Source organism: Muscardinus avellanarius, assembly GCF_963383645.1.
Source record: "Muscardinus avellanarius genome assembly, chromosome: 1".
Lineage (NCBI taxonomy): Eukaryota > Metazoa > Chordata > Mammalia > Rodentia > Gliridae > Muscardinus > Muscardinus avellanarius.
In genome coordinates this window covers 193,294,089-193,319,986 of record NC_137786.1, presented here as the reverse complement: position 1 = coordinate 193,319,986, position 25,898 = coordinate 193,294,089, and the positions used below count along the sequence as shown (strand labels likewise).

The window sequence follows — 25,898 nt, the reverse complement described above, 5'->3', positions numbered from 1 at the left end:
TGAAGCTGCAGTCTGCTCCCAACTCCGCTGTCCTCTATCAGTGCCACTGTGATGTCCTTTAGACACACATGGGCTCAGCACTGATGGGGTCAAGATAAGAGACTGTGGCTCTCAGTGAGGTCCTACTGCAAGGCTTCCAAGGAACTGCTAAGATCCTAATGCTCACCAAGGAAGCGAGCAACCAGCCTCTGGGATGCAGCTGTCAAAAGGAGAGGGGTCAGTTCCAACCGTGCATCCTTTCTCTCTCCTTCCTTTTCAGCACCATGAAGCTGTTCACAGGCCTGATTTTCTGCTCCTTGGTCCTGGGAGTAAACAGCGGATGGTGGTCCTTCGTGACAGAAGCCGCTGGAGGTAAGGCCATGGAAGGAAGGTCTGGGGGTTCCCTCTGAGCATGGTGAAGGGAGGGGCCCTGTCTCCCTGGTGCTGTCCTGGTGGCAGGAACACCTGGTGCTCTGGGGAGCACTTATTAGACTGGACTCAATAGATCAGGTGGCAGACAGGGGCTCTCACCCAGCTGTGCACCAAGCCAGTCTTGCCAGGTGGCTGTGTCTGCTCCCCTCCTCTGAGCCCTACTGTCAGCAATGTCAGGCACACAGGAATGCCCTGGGCAGCTATAGCCACTGCTACTGCTAGGGCCCTTCTCCCTCCACTGAGGACTCCGAAGAGCTGCCTAGGCTGGGTCCTGGGCATCTGTACTCCCAGTCTCTCCCCAGGTGATGAGAACCTGCAAGCACAGCTGAGAGCCTGACCCCAGTGTTTCCTCCACAAGCACAGCGTCAGCAGAGTCTCCTGAGCAGGGGCAGATCTCTCAACCCCAGGGACGCGCATTCAGAGCCCACAATCGCACGTGAGGCATCAGGGCAGGAGAGCTGGCTGTCTGGAGCCTGCTCAGACCCTCCGTCCTCGTTCACACCCCACTCCTCCCAGTCCCTAATTCTGTGCAGCTGCATTCCAGAGCAGTGCTTCTGGAGCTGAGACAACATTCTGGTTCTGGGACATTTTCAATGTGTGCCCACCTGTTTGGTTGTCCACTTGGGAAAGGGGCACCACAGCTTGACAGGTGGCTGAGGCCCGGGATGCTGGGAACACCCCGCAGTGCTCAGGACAGCCCTGGACACAGAACCGGCTGCTCCAGCTCTGCCATCGTGCTAAACGTGAGGCGTCCTAGTCTACAGTGGCAGCTCCCTTCTTTGCAGATCTCACACCAATGTAAGGTGGCGCTCAGCAACACAGTGGTCAGGTAGAGCTGCACAGGGCCCCCCAATGGCTGCCATTAGAGTTCCTCGCAGACCAGGAAGGGTAGGGCAAGGTCCATCAAGACCTGGCTTCCTAGGGTGTAGTCACTAAAGGCTGAGATTTTTTTTTTTTCATTAGTGGGGATAGAGCGCAGGAGCGTTCTACCTCCAAGCACACCCCAGTTCAATTTTTTATTCTTTATTTTGAAACAGGGTCTCACTGAGTTCAGGCTGAGACGTTGGCTGTGTTCTCATTTGATTCTTTTGAAGGTGTCATCACAGTCTTGGTGCTCACCTGATTTTATCTCCTTGATGTCTTTTGATTTTGGTTCAGGGGCTAAAGACATGTGGCAAGCCTACTCTGACATGAAAGAAGCCAACTACATCGATTCAGACAAATACTTCCATGCTAAGGGGAACTATGAGGCCGCACAGAGGGGACCTGGAGGAGCCTGGGCTGCAGAAGTGATCAGGTAACGTGGGTTTCTTGGTGCCTGGCTTTGGCTATGGTGGGGATCACAGGGAATGAGCCCTGCAGGAGGCCACTGTCAGGATGGGCTCTGGTCCTCCTGCCCATCCTGCCCCTCTCGCTACAACCACGGCAGAGCTTGGGCTTCAGCAGAGCCAGGAGATAGCTGAGGAGTTGTGGGCCTGCTTCCACACAAAGAAAGGGAGGTCATTGAGTCATCCCCCACCCTCCCTCTCTGGCACTGTTCACCCAGCCTCAAGTGGCCAGCCTGGGCTGCGTGGGATGGTTCCAGGCAGGGGCAGAGTCTTAGCCCCTTCCTTGGCCTTTCTGGCCTCCTGTGGAGCCATTTCCTAGAAAGGGAAGGATTGGGAGGGCTGGCTGTGGCTCATCACCCTGGTTTTTAATCTCCTTCCTGTCTGTCTTGACTAGTGATGCTAGAGAGAATATCCAGCAATTCTTTGGCCGTGGACACGAAGACGTCGAGGCTGACCAGGAAGCCAACAGATGGGGCCGAGGTGGTGGAGACCCCAATCGCTACAGACCTGAAGGCCTGCCTGACAAGTACTGAGCTTTTTCCTTACTCTGGCTCAGGACACTGCCTGTGAGCCCCTCAGCATGGAAACTGGAGTTGTTGCCAGTGTCCACAGAAAGTGGTGGAGGGCCAACAAAGTGTTTTTAATAAATGAACAAGAGATTGGATTTGTAGCCATTGTGTTATTTATTTTCCATTAGTGGTGCCTGTTTGATACAAAAAGGTTGAACAAGAAACAACACCGTGGAGATCCAGCCTGGGTGTGAGTGTGTAAGAATATGATGTCAACAGTTGCTCAGGAGAGGCACCGGCCCTGGCCCTTCTGCAACCAGACCCTCCTCCTCCCTCCCCAGCCCCTGTGCCTCCATGATGCTCTTCCCAGGCCTTTCCATGTGTGGGTCTCCCCAGGCCCTGTTAGGTTATGTTCTGTTGTTTTCATTCCCTGGGGCCCTTGTCCTCAGAGGCCTCAGCTTCCAGAGAGGGCACACAGCCACAGGAGGCCTGGCCCTGGAGTCTGCACAGAGCTTGCAGGCCACCTGGATCTTCAGCTCAGTTCTCGGTTGTCACTACAGAGCCAGTGATCGCCAATATCTGTGTATTCTGTCTAAGACCAGCCCGAGCAGCAAAGTCTCCCTCTCCATTCACTGTCCTGTTTCAAGGCTCAGGGATGCTGTGAGGCCGTGGCCCTTGTGAATATTTCCTGACACTCTCTGCACCTTACCTGCCTCAAAATGGATGTGGTGTCCTGAAGAGCAGGCACCCTGGGAAACTTCTCTTTATCAGTCAGTGTCCAGTCAGCAGCAGAAACCAGGAGGTAACTTTAAAGGGCATTTTAATACAGAGCTGGTAGTGTCTGTCCAGGTACCTCAACTGCAGCTTGTGTTCGTGGGTCTTGAAAACTTTCTCTTTCTCAGGTGAATTCTTTGTTTCACCAATTGTGTACAATTTCCTGCGAAGTTCTAGATTTTGAGACAGCTGTAATTTACTATTTCCTTTGCAAGTGTTTGAAGAGACAGACAATAAAGTGTTCGTAGCACAACGCGGAGCTGTTTTGTAGTCCGTTTTGTACTCTCTTATCCAGACTCCAGGGTGGCCAGGACCTTTGCCCATGGAGGTCTGGGACAGAATCCCACCATGCTCATCTGAGGTCCTCTGCCTGACTCGTTTTCATCAGGTAAAGCCCAGCAGGTTGCAGAGGCTTAAAGCCTCTGGGACAGGAGACCAGGAGTAAGTGTGCGCTTGTGCTTGGGGTCTGCTGGTGCCTGCACATTGCAACCTAGAAGCTCTCACTAGGAGGAAATTGCTCCTATGCGGGGTGCAGGCTTTGAAGAAGACACAACACAGCAGACTCAGGAGTCCATGTCCTTAGGGGAGTCCTCTCACATTCCTGATGGCTAGTTTCCTAGGGAGAGGAACCAGAGGGAAGTCTGTCCCGGTGTCCTCCCTGCTGCAGGTTTGACAGCTTGTGTGTGTGAGCGCAGTGAGGAAAGGGGCAGGAGCCCCGGAGAGTCCAGGCACCTCATTCATTTTAAGGGGACCAGAAGAGACTGAGCACCTGGGATTGTTGATCTCGAGGGAGACAAGATCTTAGGACCATTCATGATGCCTTGCTTCCTCTTTTCCTGGGCTCTAATTTCTCTACACTTGGCCTTCTCTGTTTATTCATTGGAATCTCACGGATTTGACCATCCAATGAGTAAGAAATTTCTCCTATGCTTTTGTCTTTATTATTCCCCAATTACAAGTCTCAGCTTTTGAAGTCACAGGCAGGGTTTGAAGCCCATGTCTCCCCAGTACCTAGCCCATTCACTGTTCTGTAAAGGTCCTCGATGAATAGTTCACAAATGGATAATTATAGTCACAAGCCACGTAATGATATTCCGGTCAACAATACCCATAAAATATATTGGAGCTAAAAAAGTTTCTATCACCTAAATGAGGTGCGATGCTAGTGGGATGGTGTAAGGGGGTTTGGGGAGGGAGGTGGGAAGGTGAAAGGGAGGACTTAACGAAGAAAAGAGTTGAAATGATGGTGTGTTCAAATATGAAGTTATATATACCAGTTTTAGTATTATGTTGGTGTGGCAGGGAGACGGGTGTGATCTGGAGGGAAACACGCCCAGTGTTGTGTGCATGTGGGTTTTTTTTTTATCACTCTCAATCTCATTATAATGTGTTATGACAAAGCACCAATATAAGTATATTAAAATCATAAAATAAAAATAAGAATACTTTTGGGATGATAGAAATATTCTCTTTCTTCATTGGCATAATGTAGTTAAGTTTACACATTTATCAAACATCATCCAACTTCCCAGCTCTGAAAGAAACTCATCCTACCAAATGCTTTAAATATCTATCATTTATTTTACATAATCTCAATATAGGTTTGTTTTTTGGTTGTTTTTTTTTTTTTTTTGCATGTGTTTTTGGTATTGGGGATTGAACCCAGGGGCACTCTACCTCTGCGGTACATATCCAAACTTTTTTGTGGAACTAGGGGTTGAATCCAGGAGCATTCTACCTCTGAGCTACTCCCCCAGCCCTATTTTCAATTCTTTATTTTGAAACAGGGTCTTACTAAGTTGCAGAGGGCCTTACTAAGTATCTGAGGCTGACCACAAACCTGAGATCTTCCTGTCTCAGCCTCCCAAGTACTGGGATTACAAGTGTGTGCAACCATGTCAGTTTCCACATCATCCAATCTTTTAACAGTTGTGTAAAAGCACCTTGAGCAATAAAATTGATTTTAAAAACTTATGGGAGCTGGGCGTGGTGGTGCAAGATTGTAATCCCAGCATTCAGGGGTGGAGACCAGAGGATCACCTTTCAGGGACAGCCTCAGCTACTTAGTGAGCTCATTTGCAACTCAGTGAGACCCTGTCAATAATAAAAGACTGAAAAATAGGGCTGAGGATGTAGCTCAGAGGTAGAAAGTCCCTGCGTTCCTGCAAACATAAATAAAATAAATAAATAAATAAATAAATAAATAAATAAATAAATAAAATGATCACCTAGGGACAACATAGTCACTGTAACATTGTGCACCAGGTATTAGTTATATGTTTTGGTGATGCTAATGTAAACAACCATGCCAGTCATTTAAAACACATAAAATTTAAAGCACAAGAAATTCTGTAGAGGACACAATACTAGTAATGACAATAAATAACACTGCTAATGGTTCATGCCCTACACTATAGGGTTTTTCAGCATTTTTATAGTGTACTACCTCTACTTGTTTAAAAAAAAAGCAAGCTGGGAGTGGTGGTGCACTCTTGTAATCCCCACACTTGGGAGGCAGAGACAGGAGGATCATGTAGGTTTGAAGCCAGCCGCGCTGGCTTAAGAGACACGGTTTCCAAATTTAAAAAAATATAAAAAAAATAGGTTTGGAGCCAGGCGTGGTGACGCACATTGTAATCCCAGCATTTGGTTGGCTGAGACCTGGGGAGGATCGCAGTTCGCGGACAGCCTCAGCTACTTAGTGATGCCCTCTCCAACTCAGTGACACCCTGTTTCAAAATAAAGAATAAAAAATAGGGCAGGGGCTGTAGCTTGGAGATAAAATGCCCCTGGATTCCATCCCGAGACCCGCAAAAAAAAAAAAAAAAAAAATGGTTTGTGAGTGTAGTCCAAAAGTAGAAGGGTTATAATCCCTGAACTTGGGAGGCTGAGACAGGAGGATCCTGCAGGTTCGAAGCCAGCCTCAACTACTTAGTGAGACTCTCAGCAACTTAGTGAGACCCTGTTTCCAAATAAAATATAAATAGGTCTGAGAGTATAGTCGGAGGTAGAAAGCCTCTGGGTTCCAACCAGTAACACACACACACACACACACACACACACACACACACACACACTAAGCGTATTGTACACAGTATGTCCTGTTATGCCAACAGTAGCTTCATCCATCCGTGGTCACTGTGTCTGTCTATTTTATCAGGAGGTCTACACCATGCTCATATGAATGAGCGCAAGGTACAACACTGTGATACAGTGATGCATTGGTCAGAACATATCCGTCTTTAAGTGATCCCGGACTCTAAGGGAACCCGTCATTCAAGGACATTCTCAAGGCCCAGAATAGCATCAGCACTTCCCACCGCCTAGAAACACGGGCAGCATTTGAAGTGCAACACCTCTGTGGCCCTTCTCTGCAGGATCTGCCTTTCACACAAGGACCCTGTTGCACTGCGCTGCACTCTCTCCCTAAGACAGTGCCCGCCCTCCTCCAGGCACTGCATGCGCTCCCAGTGCCAGTACATGGCAGAGCCAGGGTCACACCAGGTCTGTAGTACCAGGCGTGGCCGAAGCTTCTGTGTCCTGTGCTTAAAGTCCAAGTGGCTGGATTGTAGGATCTGTGATGGGAACTCAGCGTCACGGCCTCTACTGGCAAGGCATTCTGAGGCTTATTGATGGGCTCCTGTCAGAGAGAAGCCTGGCAAGACGGCCAGGGGACAACGTCCGGGCTTCTGCTGCCAGAGCTGAGGTGACTGTGACCCATGGCATTCTCCCAACCAAACCGTCCAACCTGGAATTACCACACAGCAGCCCTTCTCTGTCAAGGGGTTCACAGCTGCCCAGAGAAGAACATGTTGAGGGTCCGGGGGCAGGGGCTAGAGCAGGAGGAGCCTGGCCAAGGGGCTGTGTCCTGGCTGCTTGTCCTGGAATGAGCTTCATGATCTCTACTTCTCTTCAGAAAGGAGTTGAGGGGGTGGGGATTTGCCTCAGTACAGAGCGCTTGCATAGCACGTGCAAAGCTCTGGGTTCGATCTTTGGCCGTGTAAACAAACATGGAAAAAGCATAAAAAAATACAAAATCAGGTAGAAAGAGGTTGAAAGTCAATTTTTCTTCAGCTTTGACAGTCAGGCATTCCTAGGAGAAGTGGCCTTATGCATAGAAGGAATGAGGTGGCTGCAACTCACAGATGGACTCACAGACACACAAAGCGCCCCTTCCCCAGAGAGACCCGTTCTTCCCCTGGCCTCAAAAGGCTGACCTGGCCTGGGAGCACTACTGCACCCACGTTTGCATGCTATGGGTCAGCTTCAAACCCAACCTGCATTTCAAAGTGTCTCTCGTCCTCCTGTGTTGGAAGACAGCTCTGCTCTGCCTCCCTCCCATTCCTCTGCGGGCTCCTTCCACTCTCCCTAGAACATCTTTGGATAGTGGATGAAGGCCCTTGGAGCAAGGGTGGGAAGCATCCCAGGTTTCACTACACAATGCACATGAGCTTTTGGAGGCCATTCCACCTGCTCATAATTATCAGCCCTAAGACCAGAGCATCTCACACTGACCTCCAAAGCAGGAAATAATGCAAGCTTGGTCGCTGACCAGTGGGCTAAGCCAGGGTTTCCTGTGCCTCTCTGACCTGACCTGCTTTTGCTGCACATCACTACTTTCTCGCCAGGTCAGTCTGTCTTTCCTATATGCTTCCTGCCCTTCCCTCCCTGTTGCCTTCCTTCCAATGAGCTGTAGGCAGAAGGTTCTGTGCTGACTATCTCCCTTATCTCTATTTCATATGAATATAGATATTTATGAGGTACCATACAACATTTCCTTTTTTTTCTGAAATGTCTTCAAACTCTCAGTCTCTGTTGACTGTATCATGCATTGACTCATCCATCCCATAAGAATTAGGGAGAATCTGTCATAGGTGGGGTGTGACATCAGGTATAGAAATACAGTCGATTATGATTAGTAGCCAGACAAGGCTGCTATCCCCATGTTTTGTTCACTTTGAGTCTTCTATGATAAGAAACTGGGTAAATAAAAGTAAATACAACTCAATTAGATGCCTATTTTCTGGATATATCCTAAAAGTAGCATCTTCCGGAGCTCCAGACCATTGTACGTGGTGTGTACAATGTCGAGGGCCACTGTCGCAAACCAGCTCAGTCTAATTGGGGCGCGAGTCCACTCGCGGTCGAAAACCTCAGCAAAGATGGGGAAGGATTAGAGTGAAGTACTGCAGCCTCTTATCTGCAGCGATTCTTTCCCTTCTAGGAACTAAGAGTTCCTAGTGACGGCGCTCTCTAGAAAGAATCTGACATGGACAAAGGCTTCTTGAGCCAATGACACTTTAATACAAAAACCCCCAAAATTTATACCCTTCACCAGTAAAGTTAATAATAAGAGAAAAGGGAGTGAATGCAATCACTGTGAAATAATAATGAATGACATGTAAACAAAGGTAATAAAACTAGTCCTTCAGCTGTCTGTTGGCCTTCGAGAGATTAACTCCGGATTCTTTCCCAGGTCTTGCAGATGAGCAGTTCCAAAGGGCGACCTCCCAAAAGAAACAGGCACGCCCAAGGCTTGGAGGCTTCTCGGGGAATCTTCTTTAACTTTCTTGGAACTTTCCATCTTTTGGGCTCATTTCATATAGCAAGTGTGGGGAGATGTGGTGATTCAGGTGGATGTGATAGGGTTTCTTCAGGTGTTGGCATCTTATCTTCTAAATCTGAAAGCTTAAGCAAACTCACAACACAGTTTGGCAGACAAAATACCACAAACAACACCACAAAGTTCTTGGATTTAATTGTCAGATGTATTTCCTTAATTGCTAAACACTCTTCTTTAGACAACGAGCCTATTAAAAGCCTATTCATCTTTAATAATCCATTTCCCTGTCACAAACCCTCTGCAACCTGCTTCTAGCCTTCTAATTCCTTTCTTTCCCAGTTGGGACGTTCTTATGATAAGCTCTTCTTCATGCAAAAATGCTTTTCTTACTCTTATGGTATTTCCTTTCCTTCATACATATATATTTAGAATGTCTGTCCTTTATTTTGTCATATTCATTCCTAACCATGCGGCCAGTCTCACTGTCTCCGGGAATGCTCATACTGGGCGTAAAAGTCAACAATCTTTTTCCTTGGCTCTATTGTCTCTGTCTCTAGGCAGGATCTCAAGGGTAAACAGAGTTACCTTGAACTGAGCTACCTTACCGGAGTTAATGGCTTAACCTAAGTTAGTGATAGGAATGAGGGTCGGAGACCATTTGTGATTGCTGCAGCTGGAATGCTTATCACAGCATCTGAGTTCTGGCCAGTTTTTCATTATTATTGAGCAGAGCCAAGGACATTTAGACAAATTTTTAGAGAATTTATTTCCACGGACTCAATTTCTTTCGTAGTCCTGATCTCACATCACCGGAGCAATTCGTGTAGAGAGTTAAAAGGAATCATTACCAAGAAAATAATAGTCATGAAGGGTATCTAAAAGTGTGGGGTACTTTGGCCAGAGACGACAACTCCTTCTCGGGGTTTGTTGCCGATTGGCTATGTGGAGTGGGGTCTCAACACATAGATGCCGAGGCAGCAGGCAGTCTCGGCAGGCCACATAGTGAAAGCTGTCACTCCATGACTTGAAATTGGGCATTGATATTTTTCATTACATATTTTCCCACTTACTTCATTGCCAAATCATTGCATATTTTGTTATGGAGAAATAGTTTGCACTTAGTATCTTCAATGTGGTTTATTTTTAAGTGGAAGTACATACGTGCTACAGTATTGACAGAAAATGGAATTAGTGTCCACTCTTTAGAGTGTTATTGTGGTTTCCTCAAAAATATGCATGAGCAAGTTCATTAGTCATAAAATAATCAGGTAATGGGCCTGTTTTTTGACTTAGGTTGGGAAGATGTCCTCAGTGTATTTTAAACTTAGTGTGAGTAGCTTGGATAATATTTGTAGAAATTGGTTAGGAAAGGGTTACAGTTTTCACAGGAAAATAAGTGGCATGCAAAAACTTGCTATTCCTGATCCTCAAAATCATTGCTACCCAACAATGTTATAAATTTTTACTGATCACCACAACATAAACACCACGAGCTTGCACACATTGTGGCACATGGAAGGGGCCCAGGTCCTATAGTTTGATATAGTCAAGAAGCAGATGTTCGCCGGGCGTGGTGGCACACGCTTGTAATCCCCGCACTTGGGAGGCAGAGACAGGAGGATCGCGCAGGTTCGAAGCCAGCCGCGCGCGCTGGCTTAGGAGACCCTGTTTCCAAATAAAAAAATGTAAAATAGGTCTGGGAGTGTAGCCCGAAGGTAGAAGGGCTTCCGGGAACCCCAGTACCACCAAAAAAAAAAAAAAGAAGCAGATGTTGGGATGAACATCACATACAAAAGGGTAAAAGACAGACCTGTTTTTCGTTGTCACTTTAAAGTGACATTGAGCCGGGCATGGTGGTGCACGTCTGTAATCCCATCATTCAGGAGGCTAAGACAGGAAGATCACGGTTTGCAGCCAGCCTCAGCTACTTAGGCCCTTTGCAACTCAGTGAGACCCTGTCTCAAAATAAAGAATAAAAATTAGGGCTGGGTTATAGCTCAGGGGTAGAATGCCCCTGGGTTTTATTCCCAGTACTGAAAGTAAATAAATAAATAAATAAATAAATAAAGTGACATTGATTTTTAGGAGAGTATTAAAAAAAAATCTGTTAAGGCAACCAGGCTTCAGACATTCTTTGTTTTTTCTGAACCCTCAACCTCCTGTCAGTTTCCTCATAAATTTATGTCTGTTGCCCTGGTGAAAAGGTCATTTTGGACAGAGTTACCTCTGATTTACAAAGAGCATAAATGCATATCAGATGTCCTTAGAAAGTCAAAAGAAATGCTGGCATAGCTCTATACTGCCCTATGCTAGATATCTTATTCAAATTAAGAGTTTGAGAGACTGTATCTCATTTCTATCAGGAAAGAATGTCAGTAACAGTTGACTGAACAAGCAGAGAGGTGAGAATAAAACAGAGCAGAGTTTCTGGCTGGTGCAAGTGGACCCAGCAAAGGGAGGTATCACCAAACTGTGTTTGGTTTCAGGCAGCTTCAGCCTTTCTCTTCCATTTGTGTTTAGACAGTGTGCAGTGATTTATGTCATCTAGGCTGGACACAAAAGTGTTTGACATCTTTGTCAAAAATAAATTGGCTAAGTGTGTGGATTTGTTTCTGTATATTCTATTCTGTTTCATTGATCTAAGCCTTGCACTCAATTCTTGTCCTGCAGCATGTGGTTCTCAGAATTGGGTTGGAGAAATAGAATGTCCCTTTACAATACTGAGCCAGTTAGTATCCAGCATATCTAATGTGTTTGTTAATTGGCCAGGCCATCTGGAAAGGTTAACGCAGCTTAGAGGTAAGAGCTTACTATATTCACATGCCTTGCTGTAAGATGCCTTCCAGAGCACACGTGTGCTTGGTGAGGCTATCTTGTCCGTTTGAAAGCTCAAAAAATTTAGACAGCAGCTCAAAGGACATACTTCCAGAAGCATCTGTCATCTGGCCCAGCAAGACCCATCCTAAGGCCAAGCCTTGGAAGGCAAGATAACTGGCTGCAGGAGGCCTGGTCCCTCCTCCCCTACAGCATCCTGGGGCTCCATAGCATTGTTCATTGCCTTGTCTGAGTTCCTCCAAGATTGATTAGAAAACCAGCTCACCTGTCCCAAAGAGCTGCCCTTGCAGAGCAAAGGGAGGCCCTGTCCCCAGGTTGCACAATTTGGGAAAATGACCTGGGAATGGAGAACTCACTACAGCACAGGGATTTTTCCATTGCAGTTTTTCTAGGAAATGACCTGGAGGGACTTTCCCAGGCACCTGGCTCCCCTCCTGCCCAGGAGGCCAGGGGAGAAGGCTCAGGATAAATAGCAGCCTCCACTCCCTGCAGCCAGCAACCGGCAGCTCTGCTCCACTGGGCATCAGGCGAGGAAGGCTGCAGGGAGTGAGTTTATAAAATCTTTCTGCTTCTCTTTCTCATCCCCTTTAGAAATGATGATTCTGATTTTTATTCAGCCCGTGTGTGACCTGTGCTGGGCATGGGGAAGTAATGCAAAATGAGTTATAGACTCCTGTGAAGCTGCAGTCTGTTCCCAACTCCTCTGTCCTCTATCAGTGCCACCGTGTGGTCCTTTAGACACACATGGGCTCAGGACCGATGGGGTCAAGATGAGAGGCTGTGGCTCTCAGTGAGGTCCTACTGCAAGGCTTCCAAGGAACTGCTAAGATCCTAATGCTCACCAAGGAAGCGAGCAACCAGCCTCTGGGATTTAGCTATCAAAAGGAGAGGGGTCAGTTCTAACCGTGCATCCTTTCTCTCTCCTTTCTTTTCAGCACCATGAAGCTGTTCACAGGCCTGATTCTCTGCTCCTTGGTCCTGGCAGTAAACAGCGAAAGATTGTGGGACTTCTTTAAACAAGCTGCTGGAGGTAAAGCCATGGAGGGAAGGTCTTAGGGTTCCCCCTGAGCATGGTGAAGGGAGGGGCCTTGTGTCCGTGGTGCTGCCCTGGCGGCAGGAACACCTGGTGCTCTGGGGAGCACTTCTTAAACTGGACTCAATAGAGCAGGTGGCAGACAGGGGCTCTCACCCAGCTGTGCATCAAGTCATTCTTGCCAGGTGGGTGTGTCTGCTCCCCTCCTCTGCGTCCCACTGTCAGTAATGTCAGGCACACAGGAATGCCCTGGGCAGCTATAGCCACTGCCACTGCTAGGGCCCTTCTCCCTCCACTGAGGACTCCGAGGAGCTGCCTGGGCTGGGGCCTGGGCATCTGGACTCCCAGTCTCTCCCCAGGTGATGAGAACCTGCAAACACAGCTGAGGTCCCTGACCCCAGTGTCCTCCACAAGCACAGCGTCAGCAGAGTCTCCTGAGCAGGGGCAGATCTCTCAACCCCAGGGATGCACATCAGAGCCCACAATTGCAAGTGAGGCATCAGGGCAGGAGAGCTGCATATTGGGGGTTTGCTCAGACCCTCTGTCCTCGTCCACACCCCACTCCTCCCAGTCCCTAAACCTGTACAGCTGCATTCAAGAGCGGTACTTCTGGAGCTGAAACAACATTTTGGCTCCGGGGACATTTTCAATGTGTGTGCATTTATTTGGTCGTCCACATGGGGAAGGGGAACCACAGCCTGACAGGTCATAGAAGACCGGGGTTCTGGGAACACCCTGTAGTGCTTAGGACAGATCTGGACACAGAACTGGCTGTTCCAGCTCTGCCATCGCGCTGAATGTGAGGTGTCCTAGTCTACACTGGCAGCTCCCTTCTCCTTTCCAGATCTTACACTGAAGTAAGGTGGTGCCAGCAGCACAGTGGTCAGGCAAAGGCCTCACAGTGCACCCCAAAGACTGCCATTAGAATTCTTAGCCGACCAGGGAGGAGTAGGGCAAGGTCCATGAGGATGTGGCTTCCAAGGGTGTAATCACCAGAGGCTGAGATATTTTTTTTCCAGTAGTGGAGATAGAGCCCAGCAACATTCTACCTTAGCGGATACCCAGTCCAATTTTTTAATTCTTTGTTTTGAAATAGAGTCTCATTGAGTTAAGGCTGAGACGTTGGCTGTGTTCTCAGTTGATTCTTTTGAAGGTGCCATCACAGTCTTGGTGCTCACCTGATCTGATCTCCTTGGTGTCTTTTGATTTTGGTTCAGGGACTAGAGACATGTGGCGAGCCTACAGGGACATGAGAGAAGCCAACTTCATAAATTCAGACAAATACTTCCATGCTCGGGGGAACTATGAGGCCGCCCGGAGGGGACCTGGAGGTGCCTGGGCTGCAGAAGTGCTCAGGTAATATGGATTCCTGGGTGCCTGGCCTTGGCTGTGGTGGGGATCACAGGGAATGAGCCCTGCAGGAGGCTTCTGTCAGGCTGGGCCCTGGTCCTCCTGCCCATCCTGCCCCTCTCCCTGCAGCCAGAGCTGTGCCTGGGCTTCAGCAGAGCCAGGGTATGGCTGAGGAGTCGTGGGCCTGCTCCCACACAAAGAAAGGGAGGCCATGAATCCATCCCCACCCTCCTTCTCTGGCACTGTACACCCAGCCTCATTGGCCATCCTGGGCTGCATGGGATGGTGCCAGGCAGGGGCAGAGTCTTAGCTCCTGTCCTTGGCTTTCCTCGTCTCCTGTGGAGCCATTTCCTAGAAAGGGAAGGATTGGGGGGGCTGGCTGTGGCTCATCACCCTGGTGTTTAATCTTCCTGTCTGTCTTGACTAGCAATGCTAGAGAGAATATCCAGCAATTCTTGGGCCGTGGACACGAGGACGTCGAGGCTGACCAGGAAGCCAACAGATGGGGCCGAAGTGGTGGAAACCCCAATCGCTACAGACCTAAAGGCCTGCCTGACAAGTACTGAGCTTTTTCCTTGTTCTGTCTCAGGACACTGCCTGTGAGCCCCTGAGCACAGAGACTTGAGTTGTTAATAGTGTCCACAGAAAGTGGTGGAGGGGCCACAAAGTGTTTTTAATAAATGCACAAGAAATTGGGTTTGTAGCCACTGTGTTATTTATTTTCCATTTGTGGTGCCTGTTTGATACAAAATGTTGAACAGGAAACAACACTGTTGAGATCCAGCCAGGGTGTAAGTGTGTAAGAATATGATGTCAACAGTCCCACAGGAGAGGAACCAGCCCTGGCCCTTCTGCAACCAGACCCTCCTCCTCCCTCCCCAGCCCCTGTGCCTCCATGATGCTCTTCCCAGGCCTTTCCATGTGTGGGTCTCCTCAGTCCCTGTTAGGTGTGTTCTTGTGTTCTGTTGTTTTCTTTTCCTGAGGCCCTTGTCCTCAGAGGCCTCAGCTTCTAGAGAAGGGCACACAGCCACAGGAGGCCTGGCCCTGGAGTGTGCACTGCGCCTGCAGGCCACCTGGATCTTCAGCTCAGTTCTCAGGGAAACGTCTCTTTACCAGTCAGCAGGCAGAAACAAGGAAGTAACTTTAAAGGGCATTTTAATACCGAGCTGATAGTATCTGTCCAGGTACCTCAAAAGTAGCTCAGAGGTAGAATGCCCCTTGGTTCCATCCCCAGACCTGAAAAAAAGAAGAAAAAAAAAGCCACTTAATCAGTGGAAATTTTATGGCAACCCCAAGTGAGATGTTAATGGAATCCTGAAAATCCAATTGAGGTACCAAAGAAATTGTTGGGAAACTGCCGTTTCTTTTGGGTTCCACAAAAACTCCCTGGCTGTGCCATAGAGTGTCCTGCACAGTAGAAATGCACCACTGAAGGACGCCAGGCACAGGACCTGCAAGGGAGGTCTCTATATCCTGGGTCCCTCCAGCTCCCTCTACCTCCAAAGAGAATCATCATGCCCAGCTGGTCAAGAACTGGTTAGTGGGTCCAGCCCCAACATCACAACAGGGCTGGAGAGTGAATGTAAAGCTCAGAGTAGACTCATTGATAACTCTTACATATTTCTACTATGAATGTGGAATTCAGGAGGACTCCTAAGCAGAGGAGATTAATGATAAAAAGATATATTTACAGGAAACTAGTTTTCACATAGGAGGGAAAATTGTTGATATAGTCAGTCACAAGAGAAGTTTCTCATACAGTTCTTATCTGAAGACAATTATCAATGTCAAGTTAAAGGATTTTTGTAAATGTCTGAGGCCACTTCTATTCCAAATGACATATGGTCGAGATAGATAGCAGACTGGCTGGTGAGAGAAGGCTCAGGACTCTGGTTAGCTTTGGGCTCAGTGTTGTAAAATATGAAGATGTAAAACATTGTCAAAAGACTGTAATGTTGATATCAGGTCTTGTTCAATTCGATATTTGTTGCCAGTACTGAAACTAGATCTTGGACGGGTGAGGAAATGATGATAGGTAAGAAAAAGAATGGCTTTTGGAGTCAAATAAAGCAAGCCTTCCAAGTCTTTGTAGATATGTAAAACTTCATCATCAGCACATTATTACTAGAAATATTAAGGAATTAAAACTTGAATGCAGAAGTTCATGTACCTCTCTCTAATCTGTCATGTGAAAAAAAATACCAGCATTTTATCCAAAGAAGAAAGTTCTTGGTTTACTCAAGAATTTTATGATTTATACTTGTAGATCTAATCTTCATGCTTCAACATACCAAAATGCCTTCTGTTAGTGACCTGGTTATCCTCATATAACACATCTGCAACTCTTCTCTGTTAGAAAAGGTACAAAACTGACTTAGTGTCTGATGTTACTTATATTATGCATGTACTCTTTTTCTTTTTTCTTTTGCAGTACTGGAGATTGAACCTAGGCCTTCCTGCATGCTAGGCCAGCACTCTCCCCCTGAAGGACATCCCAGCCCTTGTATGCACACTTTAGTGGGCCACAGGACGGCCACACTAACCACATTGGGTGTGTTCGTTAGTGTGTATCTGCATGAGACTAGCATATGAGTGAGTGGGCTTAGGAAAGTAGGTTGCATCCTTAATAACTGGGCATCACCTAATCTGCTGAAGGGCCTGAACAGAACCAAAGATAGAGGAAGGAGGAATTTGCCCCCCTTTCCCTAAGTGCTTGAGCTGAGTCAGATTTCTCAGCCCATCTGTTGCCCCCAGACTAGGATTTACATCATTGGTTCCTCTGATTCTCAGGCCTTCAGGTTCAGTGTACATTACTCCACTGAGGATTCTGAGGAGCTGCCGGGCTGGGGGCTGGGCATCTGGACTCCCAGTCTCTCCCCAGGTGTTGAGAACCTGCAAGCGCAGCTGAGGGCCCTGGCACCAGTGTTTCCTCCACAAGCACAGCATCAGCAGAGTCTTCTGAGCAGGGGAAGATCTCTCAACCCCAGGGACGCGCATTCAGAGCCCACAATCGCACGTGAGGCATCAGGGCAGGAGAGCTGGCTGTCTGGAGCCTGCTCAGACCCTCCGTCCTCGTCCACACCCCACTCCTCCCAGTCCCTAATCCTGTGCAGCTGCATTCCAGAGCAGTGCTTCTGGAGCTGAGACAACATTCTGGCTCTGGGGACATTTTCAATGTGTGCGCATCTGTTTGGTTGTCCACTTGGGGAATGGACACCACAGCTTGACAGGTGGCTGAGGCCCGGTGTGCTGGGAACACACCGCAGTGCTCAGGACAGCACTAAACACACAGAACCGGCTGCTCCAGCTCTGCCATCGTGCTGAACGTGAGGCATCCTAGTCTACAGTGGCAGCTCCCTTCTCCTTTCCAGACCTCACACCAATGTAAGGCATTCTGAGGCTTATTGATGGGCTCCTGTCAGAGAGAAGCCTGGCAAGACGGCCAGGGGACAACGTCCGGGCTTCTGCTGCCAGAGCTGAGGTGACTGTGACCCATGGCATTCTCTCAACCAAACCGTCCAACCTGGAATTACCACACAGCAGCTCTTCTCTGTCAAGGGGTTCACAGCGGCCCAGAGGAGAACATGTTGAGGGTCCGGGGGCATAGGCTAGAGCAGGAGGAGCCTGGTCTAGGGGCTGTGTCCTGGCTGCTTGTCCTGGAATGAGCTTCATGATCTCTATGGCTTTTCTTTCAAAAAGGGGTTGAAGGACAGTTTTTCTTCAGGAATGACAGCCAGGCATTCCTAGGGGAAGTGGCCTACACATAGAAGGAATGAGGTGGCTGCGACTCACAGATGGACTCACAGACACACAAAGTGCCCCCACCCAGGGAGACGTGTTCCTCTTCCTGGTCTCAAGAGGTGACCTGTCCTGGGAGCGCTACTGCACCCACTTTTTCATGCTGTGGGTCAGCTTAAAACCCCATTCCTGTTTATAAGTGTCCATTTCTGTCCATCTCTCTTCCTCCCGTGTTGAAAGACAGCTCTGCTTGCCTCCCTCATTATGATGTCCTTCTCCTCCATGCTCTTCCATTCCCTCTAGAACATCTGTGAATAGCAGATGGCGCACCGCTGGGAGGAGATCCAGAATCCTCCTCGTGGTTTCATTGTGCAGTCCACATGAGCTCTGGGAATGTTATTCTATCAGCTTGTAAGTATCAACCCTAAAAGAGCACCACCCCACACTCAGCCCCAAAGCAAGAAACAGTCCCAATCTGCACCTGTTCTAGTCTCCACCTCCAGAACAATCCCCACCGCTGACCAGCGTCCTAAGCCACTGCGTCCTTTACCTCCCTTGTCCTAAACTGCTTTTACTGTATATAACTACTTTCTCGCTGGGTCTGTCTCTGTTCTTCCTACATGCCACCTGCTCTTCTTCCTTCTTCCCTTTTGCCATCCAATAATATTCCAGGTGATTTTGTTAGTAGTGATATGAAAGCAGGAGTGGTGATGATGATGAGTTTTTCTTTCTGAATATAGTTTTCTAATATTAAAATTTACTTTCTTTTTACCTGATGTGCAAATTATACATATTTATGTAGTACCATGTGGTGTTTTTATGACATGTATATATGATATATACATGTAATTATGTATGTATGTATAGTGTATGGTACTGGGAATTGAACCCAGGGGCATTCTACTTCCAAGCTATACCCTCAGTCCTATTTTATTTTTATTTTTTATTATTATTTTTTTTGCAGTACTGGGGGTGGAACCCAGGGGCATTCTATTTATGAGCTACACCCCCAGCCCTATTTTTTATTCTTTATTTTGAAACAGAGTATCACTGGGTTGCAAAGGGCCTCACTAAGTAACTGAGGCTGTCCGCAAACCACAATCCTCCTGTCTCAGCCTCCCAAATGCTGGGATTACATGCATGCACCACCATAACTGTCTTTCCTATTTTATTCTTTATTTTTAAATAGGATTGAACTAAATTGTGGAAATCCTCATGAGTTGCTGGGGCTGGCCACAAACCTGCGATCCTCTGTCTCAGCCTCACAAGTACTAGGATTACAAGTGTGCACCATTACGCCGGCTCTATATGTATATATTTTGAAATAATCTCTTCAGGGTAAGCATGTTCATTGCTTCAAATATTTATCAGATTTGGGGAAAACATTAAATCCTTTCCTTCAGCTTTTTAGTTTTATTTATTTATTTATTGTTTTATTTTTTGGTGGTATTGGAGTTTGAACCCAGGTTTTCTATCTCTGAGCTACATATTGTTTCTTGGTTTGAAATAGGGTCTTGCTAAGTTGCTGAGGACCTTGCTAAGTTCTGAAGCTAGCTGAGCATCTGTGATCCTTGTGTCTCAGCCTCCTGAGTACTGGGAATACAGGTGCATGCCACCACCATGGCTATGGATTTTAAAATAGGTGTTTCAATAGTTTGCATAATACTTGTCAAAATTAACTAGGAAAAGATTATACTGTTTTCTCTTAGAAACTGTATAAACTAGATGAAGTGTAATCTGCTTCTTATTCTAGTACTTTGGAATCTGAGATTAGAAGGATATTAGATTCATGGCCAGTCTCAGCAACTTACTGAGGCCCTCTGCAACTTAGTGAGAACTTGTTTACAAACAAAATAGGAGCCAGGCATGGTGGTACATGCTTCTAATCCCAGCATTTGGGAGGCTGAGACAGGAGGACCAGGGTTTGTGGACAGTCTCTGCTACTTAGTGAGGCCCTTTGCAACTCAGTGAGACCCTGCTTCCAAATAAAGAATAAAAAATAGGGCTGGGGGTGTAGTTTGAAGATCGAATGTCCCTGGATTCCATCATCAGTACTGCAAAAAAAAAAAAATAATAATAATAAGGCTGGCAGCATAGCTCAGAGATAGAATCCCCAATGTCACACCCAAACATGCAAAAAAAAAAAAAAATTGGTATACAAAAACTTGCTATCCCTGGTTCTCAAACAACTGCTACCCAATAATTGTCAGAAATAGATTTGATTAGATAGTAAGAAATGTTCCTATTTGTGTTATATATTTATTTAATGATGGCTACAACATACACACCAGGAGGCTGGACATATTATGGCACTTGGAAGGGTTGGCACTTTGCATGGGCTCAGCCAGGTCCTATAGAATGAAAGTGGCCATGAACCAGATGGTGGATGAATGGCACATTCACAGGTGACGTGGATTCTCGTGTCACTTTAAAGCTAAATTGGCTCTAGAAGAGTACTTTAAACAAATAGTTGTAAAAAAAATATTTTCTGGCCAGGCGTGGTGGCGCACGCTTGTAATCCCCATGCTTGGGAGGCAGAGACAGGAGGAAATCGCAGGTTCCAAGCCAGCCGTGCTGGCCTAAGAGACCCTGTTTCCAAAAATTAAAAAAAAGTATAAAATAGGTCTGGGAGTGCAGCCCAGAGGTAGAAGGGCTTCCAGGAACCCCAGTACCACCAATACACACACACACACACACACACACACACACACACACACACACACACATATGTGTGTGTATATATATATATATATATATATATATATATATTTTTTTTTTTTTTTTTTTTCCTGGACGTGGTGGCACATGCCTATGATCCCAGTGCTTGGGAGGCTGAGATAGAAAGAGCACAGGTTCACAGCCAGCCTCAGCAAAGCAGTGAGGCCTTCCCAACTTACACCATGCTTCCAAATAAAAAATTTAAAAATGCCTGGGGTGTATTAATCATATTTCTCTATACTAGAAATAAACAAGTGAAAAATGAAATTTATAAAGCAGTGCTATTTACGATAACATTTAACAAAATAACTGAAAGAAGTAGAACTAAAAACTAAACTGTTAAAAAAAAATCAAAGGGGGCTGGGATGTAGTTCAGTGGCAAAGCGCCTGCTTTGCAGGTGTGGCACTCTGGGTTTGAGCCCCGATTCCAAAAAGACAATAAAAGAAAAAAAACCCTTTTTAAAAAATCAAAGGACTAAATTTACTTATTTTTATTTATTTTTACATTTATTGATGCATTATAGTTTCACATCATATTGCTATTCATAATGATAGTGACATACTGCAGGTTTCATGCATTCTTTACATATTCTGATCCTTTAATTACTTTTTTTGTGTGTGGTACTAGGGATGGAAACAGGGTCATTCTACCTGAAAGCTACGCCCCCAGCCCTATTTTTTATTCTTTATTTTGAAATAGGGGCTCACTAAGTTGCAGAGGGCCTCACTAAGTAGCCGAGGCTGGTAGCGAACCGAGATCCTCCTGTCTCATCCTCCCGAATGCTGGGATTACAGGCGTGCGCCACCACACCTGGCTTCTGATCCTTTAATTTCAGAGCATGAAGTTGGCTTGCTTGTAAATTGATAACTTGCTGCCCTGGTGATAAGGTCAAATTGGACAGACTTGAAATCTTTGGGTCATAAATGGCATTAGTACACATAAGACATCCTCGGAAAGTCAAAAGAAAATGTTCATGTATGTCTACACTCCCGTTTGCTAGGTATCTCTCAAGTCCAGAATTGATGAGTCTGTGTCTCATTGATATCAGCAAAGAATGACAGAATAACACCGATGAGACTGCAGGAAGGTGATAATTAAATAATAGGACTTGCTGGCCAGTCCAAATAGATCCAGCAAACAGAAGGAGTTAACAATAAACTGCATTTGGTTTGAGATAGAGAAGCAGCATTTCTCTACTGTCTTTAGATAGTTTGCAACGATGTCGAGGCTGGACTAAAATGCCCAGAATTCCTTTTCTAGAATGTTTCCAGTTAAGATGGGTGACAGAGAGATCTTCCTAAAAGCCGGTGGCTCTGCTCATGTACACTCAGCTCTAGCCCTGCTGGTCCTTGGTGTGAGTACTGGCCTTCATCTCTTACACCAGCCCCGGCAGAGCTGGGCTGAGCCTGCTGAACTTTCTGTCTTACAGTGAAAGGAGACAGAAGTTGACCCTCCATCCCCCCAGAATACAGTCCAAGAACTCGTCCCACCTCCATCTGCCTGGGAGCTCGGCCCTTTCCCACTGGGATGCATTTTTCCATAACAGATGGCACATTCTATGCGTTGTATAGGCTTCTTAGAGTTTACCCCTCAGTTCTCGTGCCCAAATGCTTTCCTCCCACACTATGGCTCTCCAGATTTTGTCTTGGGGAACTAAAATGTCGCTTTACTACATTGGCCCACTCAGGAGCCAGCCTAACGAATATATCTGTTAATTAGCGCAGTCAGCTGGGCAGGAGATTTAGGCACCTTAGAGGTGAGAGCTCCGTATGTTCACATGGCATGCTGGGACAGGTGTGTGTTGATGAGGCAAGCCTGTCAGGTTGGAAGCTCAAAGAGTTTAGACAGGAGCTCAAAGGGCTCAATTTCTGAAGAATCTATCATCAGGCCCAACAAGGCTCCTTCTAAGACAAAGCCTGGAAAGGCAAGGTGCTGGCTGCAGGAGACCTGGTCCCTCTTCCTCTAAAGCATCCTGGGGTTCCATAGCGGGGCTAATTACCTGCCTCTCCCCATTTGAGCTCCCCCATGATTGACCAACAGACAAGCTCACCTGACCCAAAGAGCTGGCCGTGCACAGCAAAGAGATGCCCTGTCCCCAGGTTGCACAATTTGGGAAAATGACCTAGGAATGGAGAGCTCACAACAGCGCAGTGGTTTTTCCATTGCACTTTTTCTAGGAAATGACCTGGAGGGACTTTCCCAGGCACCTGGCTTCCCTCCTGCCCAGGAGGCCAGGGGAGAAGGCTCAGGATAAATAGCAGCCTCCACTCCCTGCAGCCAGCAACCAGCAGCTCTGTTCCATTGAGCATCAGGCGAGAAAGGCTGCAGGGAGTGAGTTTATAAAATTTGACTATTTTCTCTTTCTCATCGCCTTTAGAAATAATGATTCTGATTTTTACTCATTCCATGTGTGATTTGTGCTGGGCATGGGGAAGTAATTGAAAATGAGTTATAGACTTCTGTGAAGCTGCAGTCTGCTCCCAACTCCGCTGTCCTCTATCAGTGCCACTGTGATGTCCTTTAGACACACATGGGCTCAGCACTGATGGGGTCAAGATAAGAGACTGTGGCTCTCAGTGAGGTCCTACTGCAAGGCTTCCAAGGAACTGCTAAGATCCTAATGCTCACCAAGGAAGCGAGCAACCAGCCTCTGGGATGCAGCTGTCAAAAGGAGAGGGGTCAATTCCAACCGTGCATCCTTTCTCTCTCCTTCCTTTTCAGCACCATGAAGCTGTTCACAGGCCTGATTTTCTGCTCCTTGGTCCTGGGAGTAAACAGCGGATGGTGGTCCTTCGTGACAGAAGCCGCTGGAGGTAAGGCCATGGAAGGAAGGTCTGGGGGTTCCCTCTGAGCATGGTGAAGGGAGGGGCCCTGTCTCCCTGGTGCTGTCCTGGTGGCAGGAACACCTGGTGCTCTGGGGAGCACTTATTAGACTGGACTCAATAGATCAGGTGGCAGACAGGGGCTCTCACCCAGCTGTGCACCAAGCCAGTCTTGCCAGGTGGCTGTGTCTGCTCCCCTCCTCTGAGCCCTACTGTCAGCAATGTCAGGCACACAGGAATGCCCTGGGCAGCTATAGCCACTGCTACTGCTAGGGCCCTTCTCCCTCCACTGAGGACTCCGAAGAGCTGCCTAGGCTGGGTCCTGGGCATCTGTACTCCCAGTCTCTCCCCAGGTGATGAGAACCTGCAAGCACAGCTGAGAGCCTGACCCCAGTGTTTCCTCCACAAGCACAGCGTCAGCAGAGTCTCCTGAGCAGGGGCAGATCTCTCAACCCCAGGGACGCGCATTCAGAGCCCACAATCGCACGTGAGGCATCAGGGCAGGAGAGCTGGCTGTCTGGAGCCTGCTCAGACCCTCCGTCCTCGTTCACACCCCACTCCTCCCAGTCCCTAATTCTGTGCAGCTGCATTCCAGAGCAGTGCTTCTGGAGCTGAGACAACATTCTGGTTCTGGGACATTTTCAATGTGTGCCCACCTGTTTGGTTGTCCACTTGGGAAAGGGGCACCACAGCTTGACAGGTGGCTGAGGCCCGGGATGCTGGGAACACCCCGCAGTGCTCAGGACAGCCCTGGACACAGAACCGGCTGCTCCAGCTCTGCCATCGTGCTAAACGTGAGGCGTCCTAGTCTACAGTGGCAGCTCCCTTCTTTGCAGATCTCACACCAATGTAAGGTGGCGCTCAGCAACACAGTGGTCAGGTAGAGCTGCACAGGGCCCCCCAATGGCTGCCATTAGAGTTCCTCGCAGACCAGGAAGGGTAGGGCAAGGTCCATCAAGACCTGGCTTCCTAGGGTGTAGTCACTAAAGGCTGAGATTTTTTTTTTTTCATTAGTGGGGATAGAGCGCAGGAGCGTTCTACCTCCAAGCACACCCCAGTTCAATTTTTTATTCTTTATTTTGAAACAGGGTCTCACTGAGTTCAGGCTGAGACGTTGGCTGTGTTCTCATTTGATTCTTTTGAAGGTGTCATCACAGTCTTGGTGCTCACCTGATTTTATCTCCTTGATGTCTTTTGATTTTGGTTCAGGGGCTAAAGACATGTGGCAAGCCTACTCTGACATGAAAGAAGCCAACTACATCGATTCAGACAAATACTTCCATGCTAAGGGGAACTATGAGGCCGCACAGAGGGGACCTGGAGGAGCCTGGGCTGCAGAAGTGATCAGGTAACGTGGGTTTCTTGGTGCCTGGCTTTGGCTATGGTGGGGATCACAGGGAATGAGCCCTGCAGGAGGCCACTGTCAGGATGGGCTCTGGTCCTCCTGCCCATCCTGCCCCTCTCGCTACAGCCACGGCAGAGCTTGGGCTTCAGCAGAGCCAGGAGATAGCTGAGGAGTTGTGGGCCTGCTTCCACACAAAGAAAGGGAGGTCATTGAGTCATCCCCCACCCTCCCTCTCTGGCACTGTTCACCCAGCCTCAAGTGGCCAGCCTGGGCTGCGTGGGATGGTTCCAGGCAGGGGCAGAGTCTTAGCCCCTTCCTTGGCCTTTCTGGCCTCCTGTGGAGCCATTTCCTAGAAAGGGAAGGATTGGGAGGGCTGGCTGTGGCTCATCACCCTGGTTTTTAATCTCCTTCCTGTCTGTCTTGACTAGTGATGCTAGAGAGAATATCCAGCAATTCTTTGGCCGTGGACACGAAGACGTCGAGGCTGACCAGGAAGCCAACAGATGGGGCCGAGGTGGTGGAGACCCCAATCGCTACAGACCTGAAGGCCTGCCTGACAAGTACTGAGCTTTTTCCTTACTCTGGCTCAGGACACTGCCTGTGAGCCCCTCAGCATGGAAACTGGAGTTGTTGCCAGTGTCCACAGAAAGTGGTGGAGGGCCAACAAAGTGTTTTTAATAAATGAACAAGAGATTGGATTTGTAGCCATTGTGTTATTTATTTTCCATTAGTGGTGCCTGTTTGATACAAAAAGGTTGAACAAGAAACAACACCGTGGAGATCCAGCCTGGGTGTGAGTGTGTAAGAATATGATGTCAACAGTTGCTCAGGAGAGGCACCGGCCCTGGCCCTTCTGCAACCAGACCCTCCTCCTCCCTCCCCAGCCCCTGTGCCTCCATGATGCTCTTCCCAGGCCTTTCCATGTGTGGGTCTCCCCAGGCCCTGTTAGGTTATGTTCTGTTGTTTTCATTCCCTGGGGCCCTTGTCCTCAGAGGCCTCAGCTTCCAGAGAGGGCACACAGCCACAGGAGGCCTGGCCCTGGAGTCTGCACAGAGCTTGCAGGCCACCTGGATCTTCAGCTCAGTTCTCGGTTGTCACTACAGAGCCAGTGATCGCCAATATCTGTGTATTCTGTCTAAGACCAGCCCGAGGAGCAAAGTCTCCCTCTCCATTGACTGTCCTGTTTCAAGGCTCAGGGATGCTGTGAGGCCGTGGCCCTTGTGAATATTTCCTGACACTCTCTGCACCTTACCTGCCTCAAAATGGATGTGGTGTCCTGAAGAGCAGGCACCCTGGGAAACTTCTCTTTATCAGTCAGTGTCCAGTCAGCAGCAGAAACCAGGAGGTAACTTTAAAGGGCATTTTAATACAGAGCTGGTAGTGTCTGTCCAGGTACCTCAACTGCAGCTTGTGTTCGTGGGTCTTGAAAACTTTCTCTTTCTCAGGTGAATTCTTTGTTTCACCAATTGTG

General features: G+C 47.8%; 1 protein-coding gene across 4 annotated transcripts; it reads left to right on the top strand.

The window, feature by feature from the left end:
• Nucleotides 1-263: 263 nt before the first annotated feature.
• LOC308273899 (serum amyloid A-5 protein-like) lies at nucleotides 264-24,994 on the top strand (the record flags this gene model as incomplete). 4 transcript variants are annotated; one of them, XM_080711307.1, is made up of 3 exons in its annotated part: nucleotides 264-351; nucleotides 13,671-13,809; nucleotides 24,856-24,994. In XM_080711307.1, 3 exons carry the CDS (start codon nucleotides 264-266, stop codon nucleotides 24,992-24,994), a joined length of 366 nt encoding a protein of 121 aa, XP_080567433.1. The 4 variants fall into 4 exon arrangements, with proteins under 4 accessions (XP_080567433.1, XP_080567432.1, XP_080567431.1 ...); XM_080711306.1 differs by lacking the exon at nucleotides 24,856-24,994 and adding an exon at nucleotides 14,231-14,369; XM_080711305.1 differs by lacking the exons at nucleotides 13,671-13,809; nucleotides 24,856-24,994 and adding exons at nucleotides 1,570-1,708; nucleotides 2,134-2,272.
• Nucleotides 24,995-25,898: the final 904 nt, after the last annotated feature.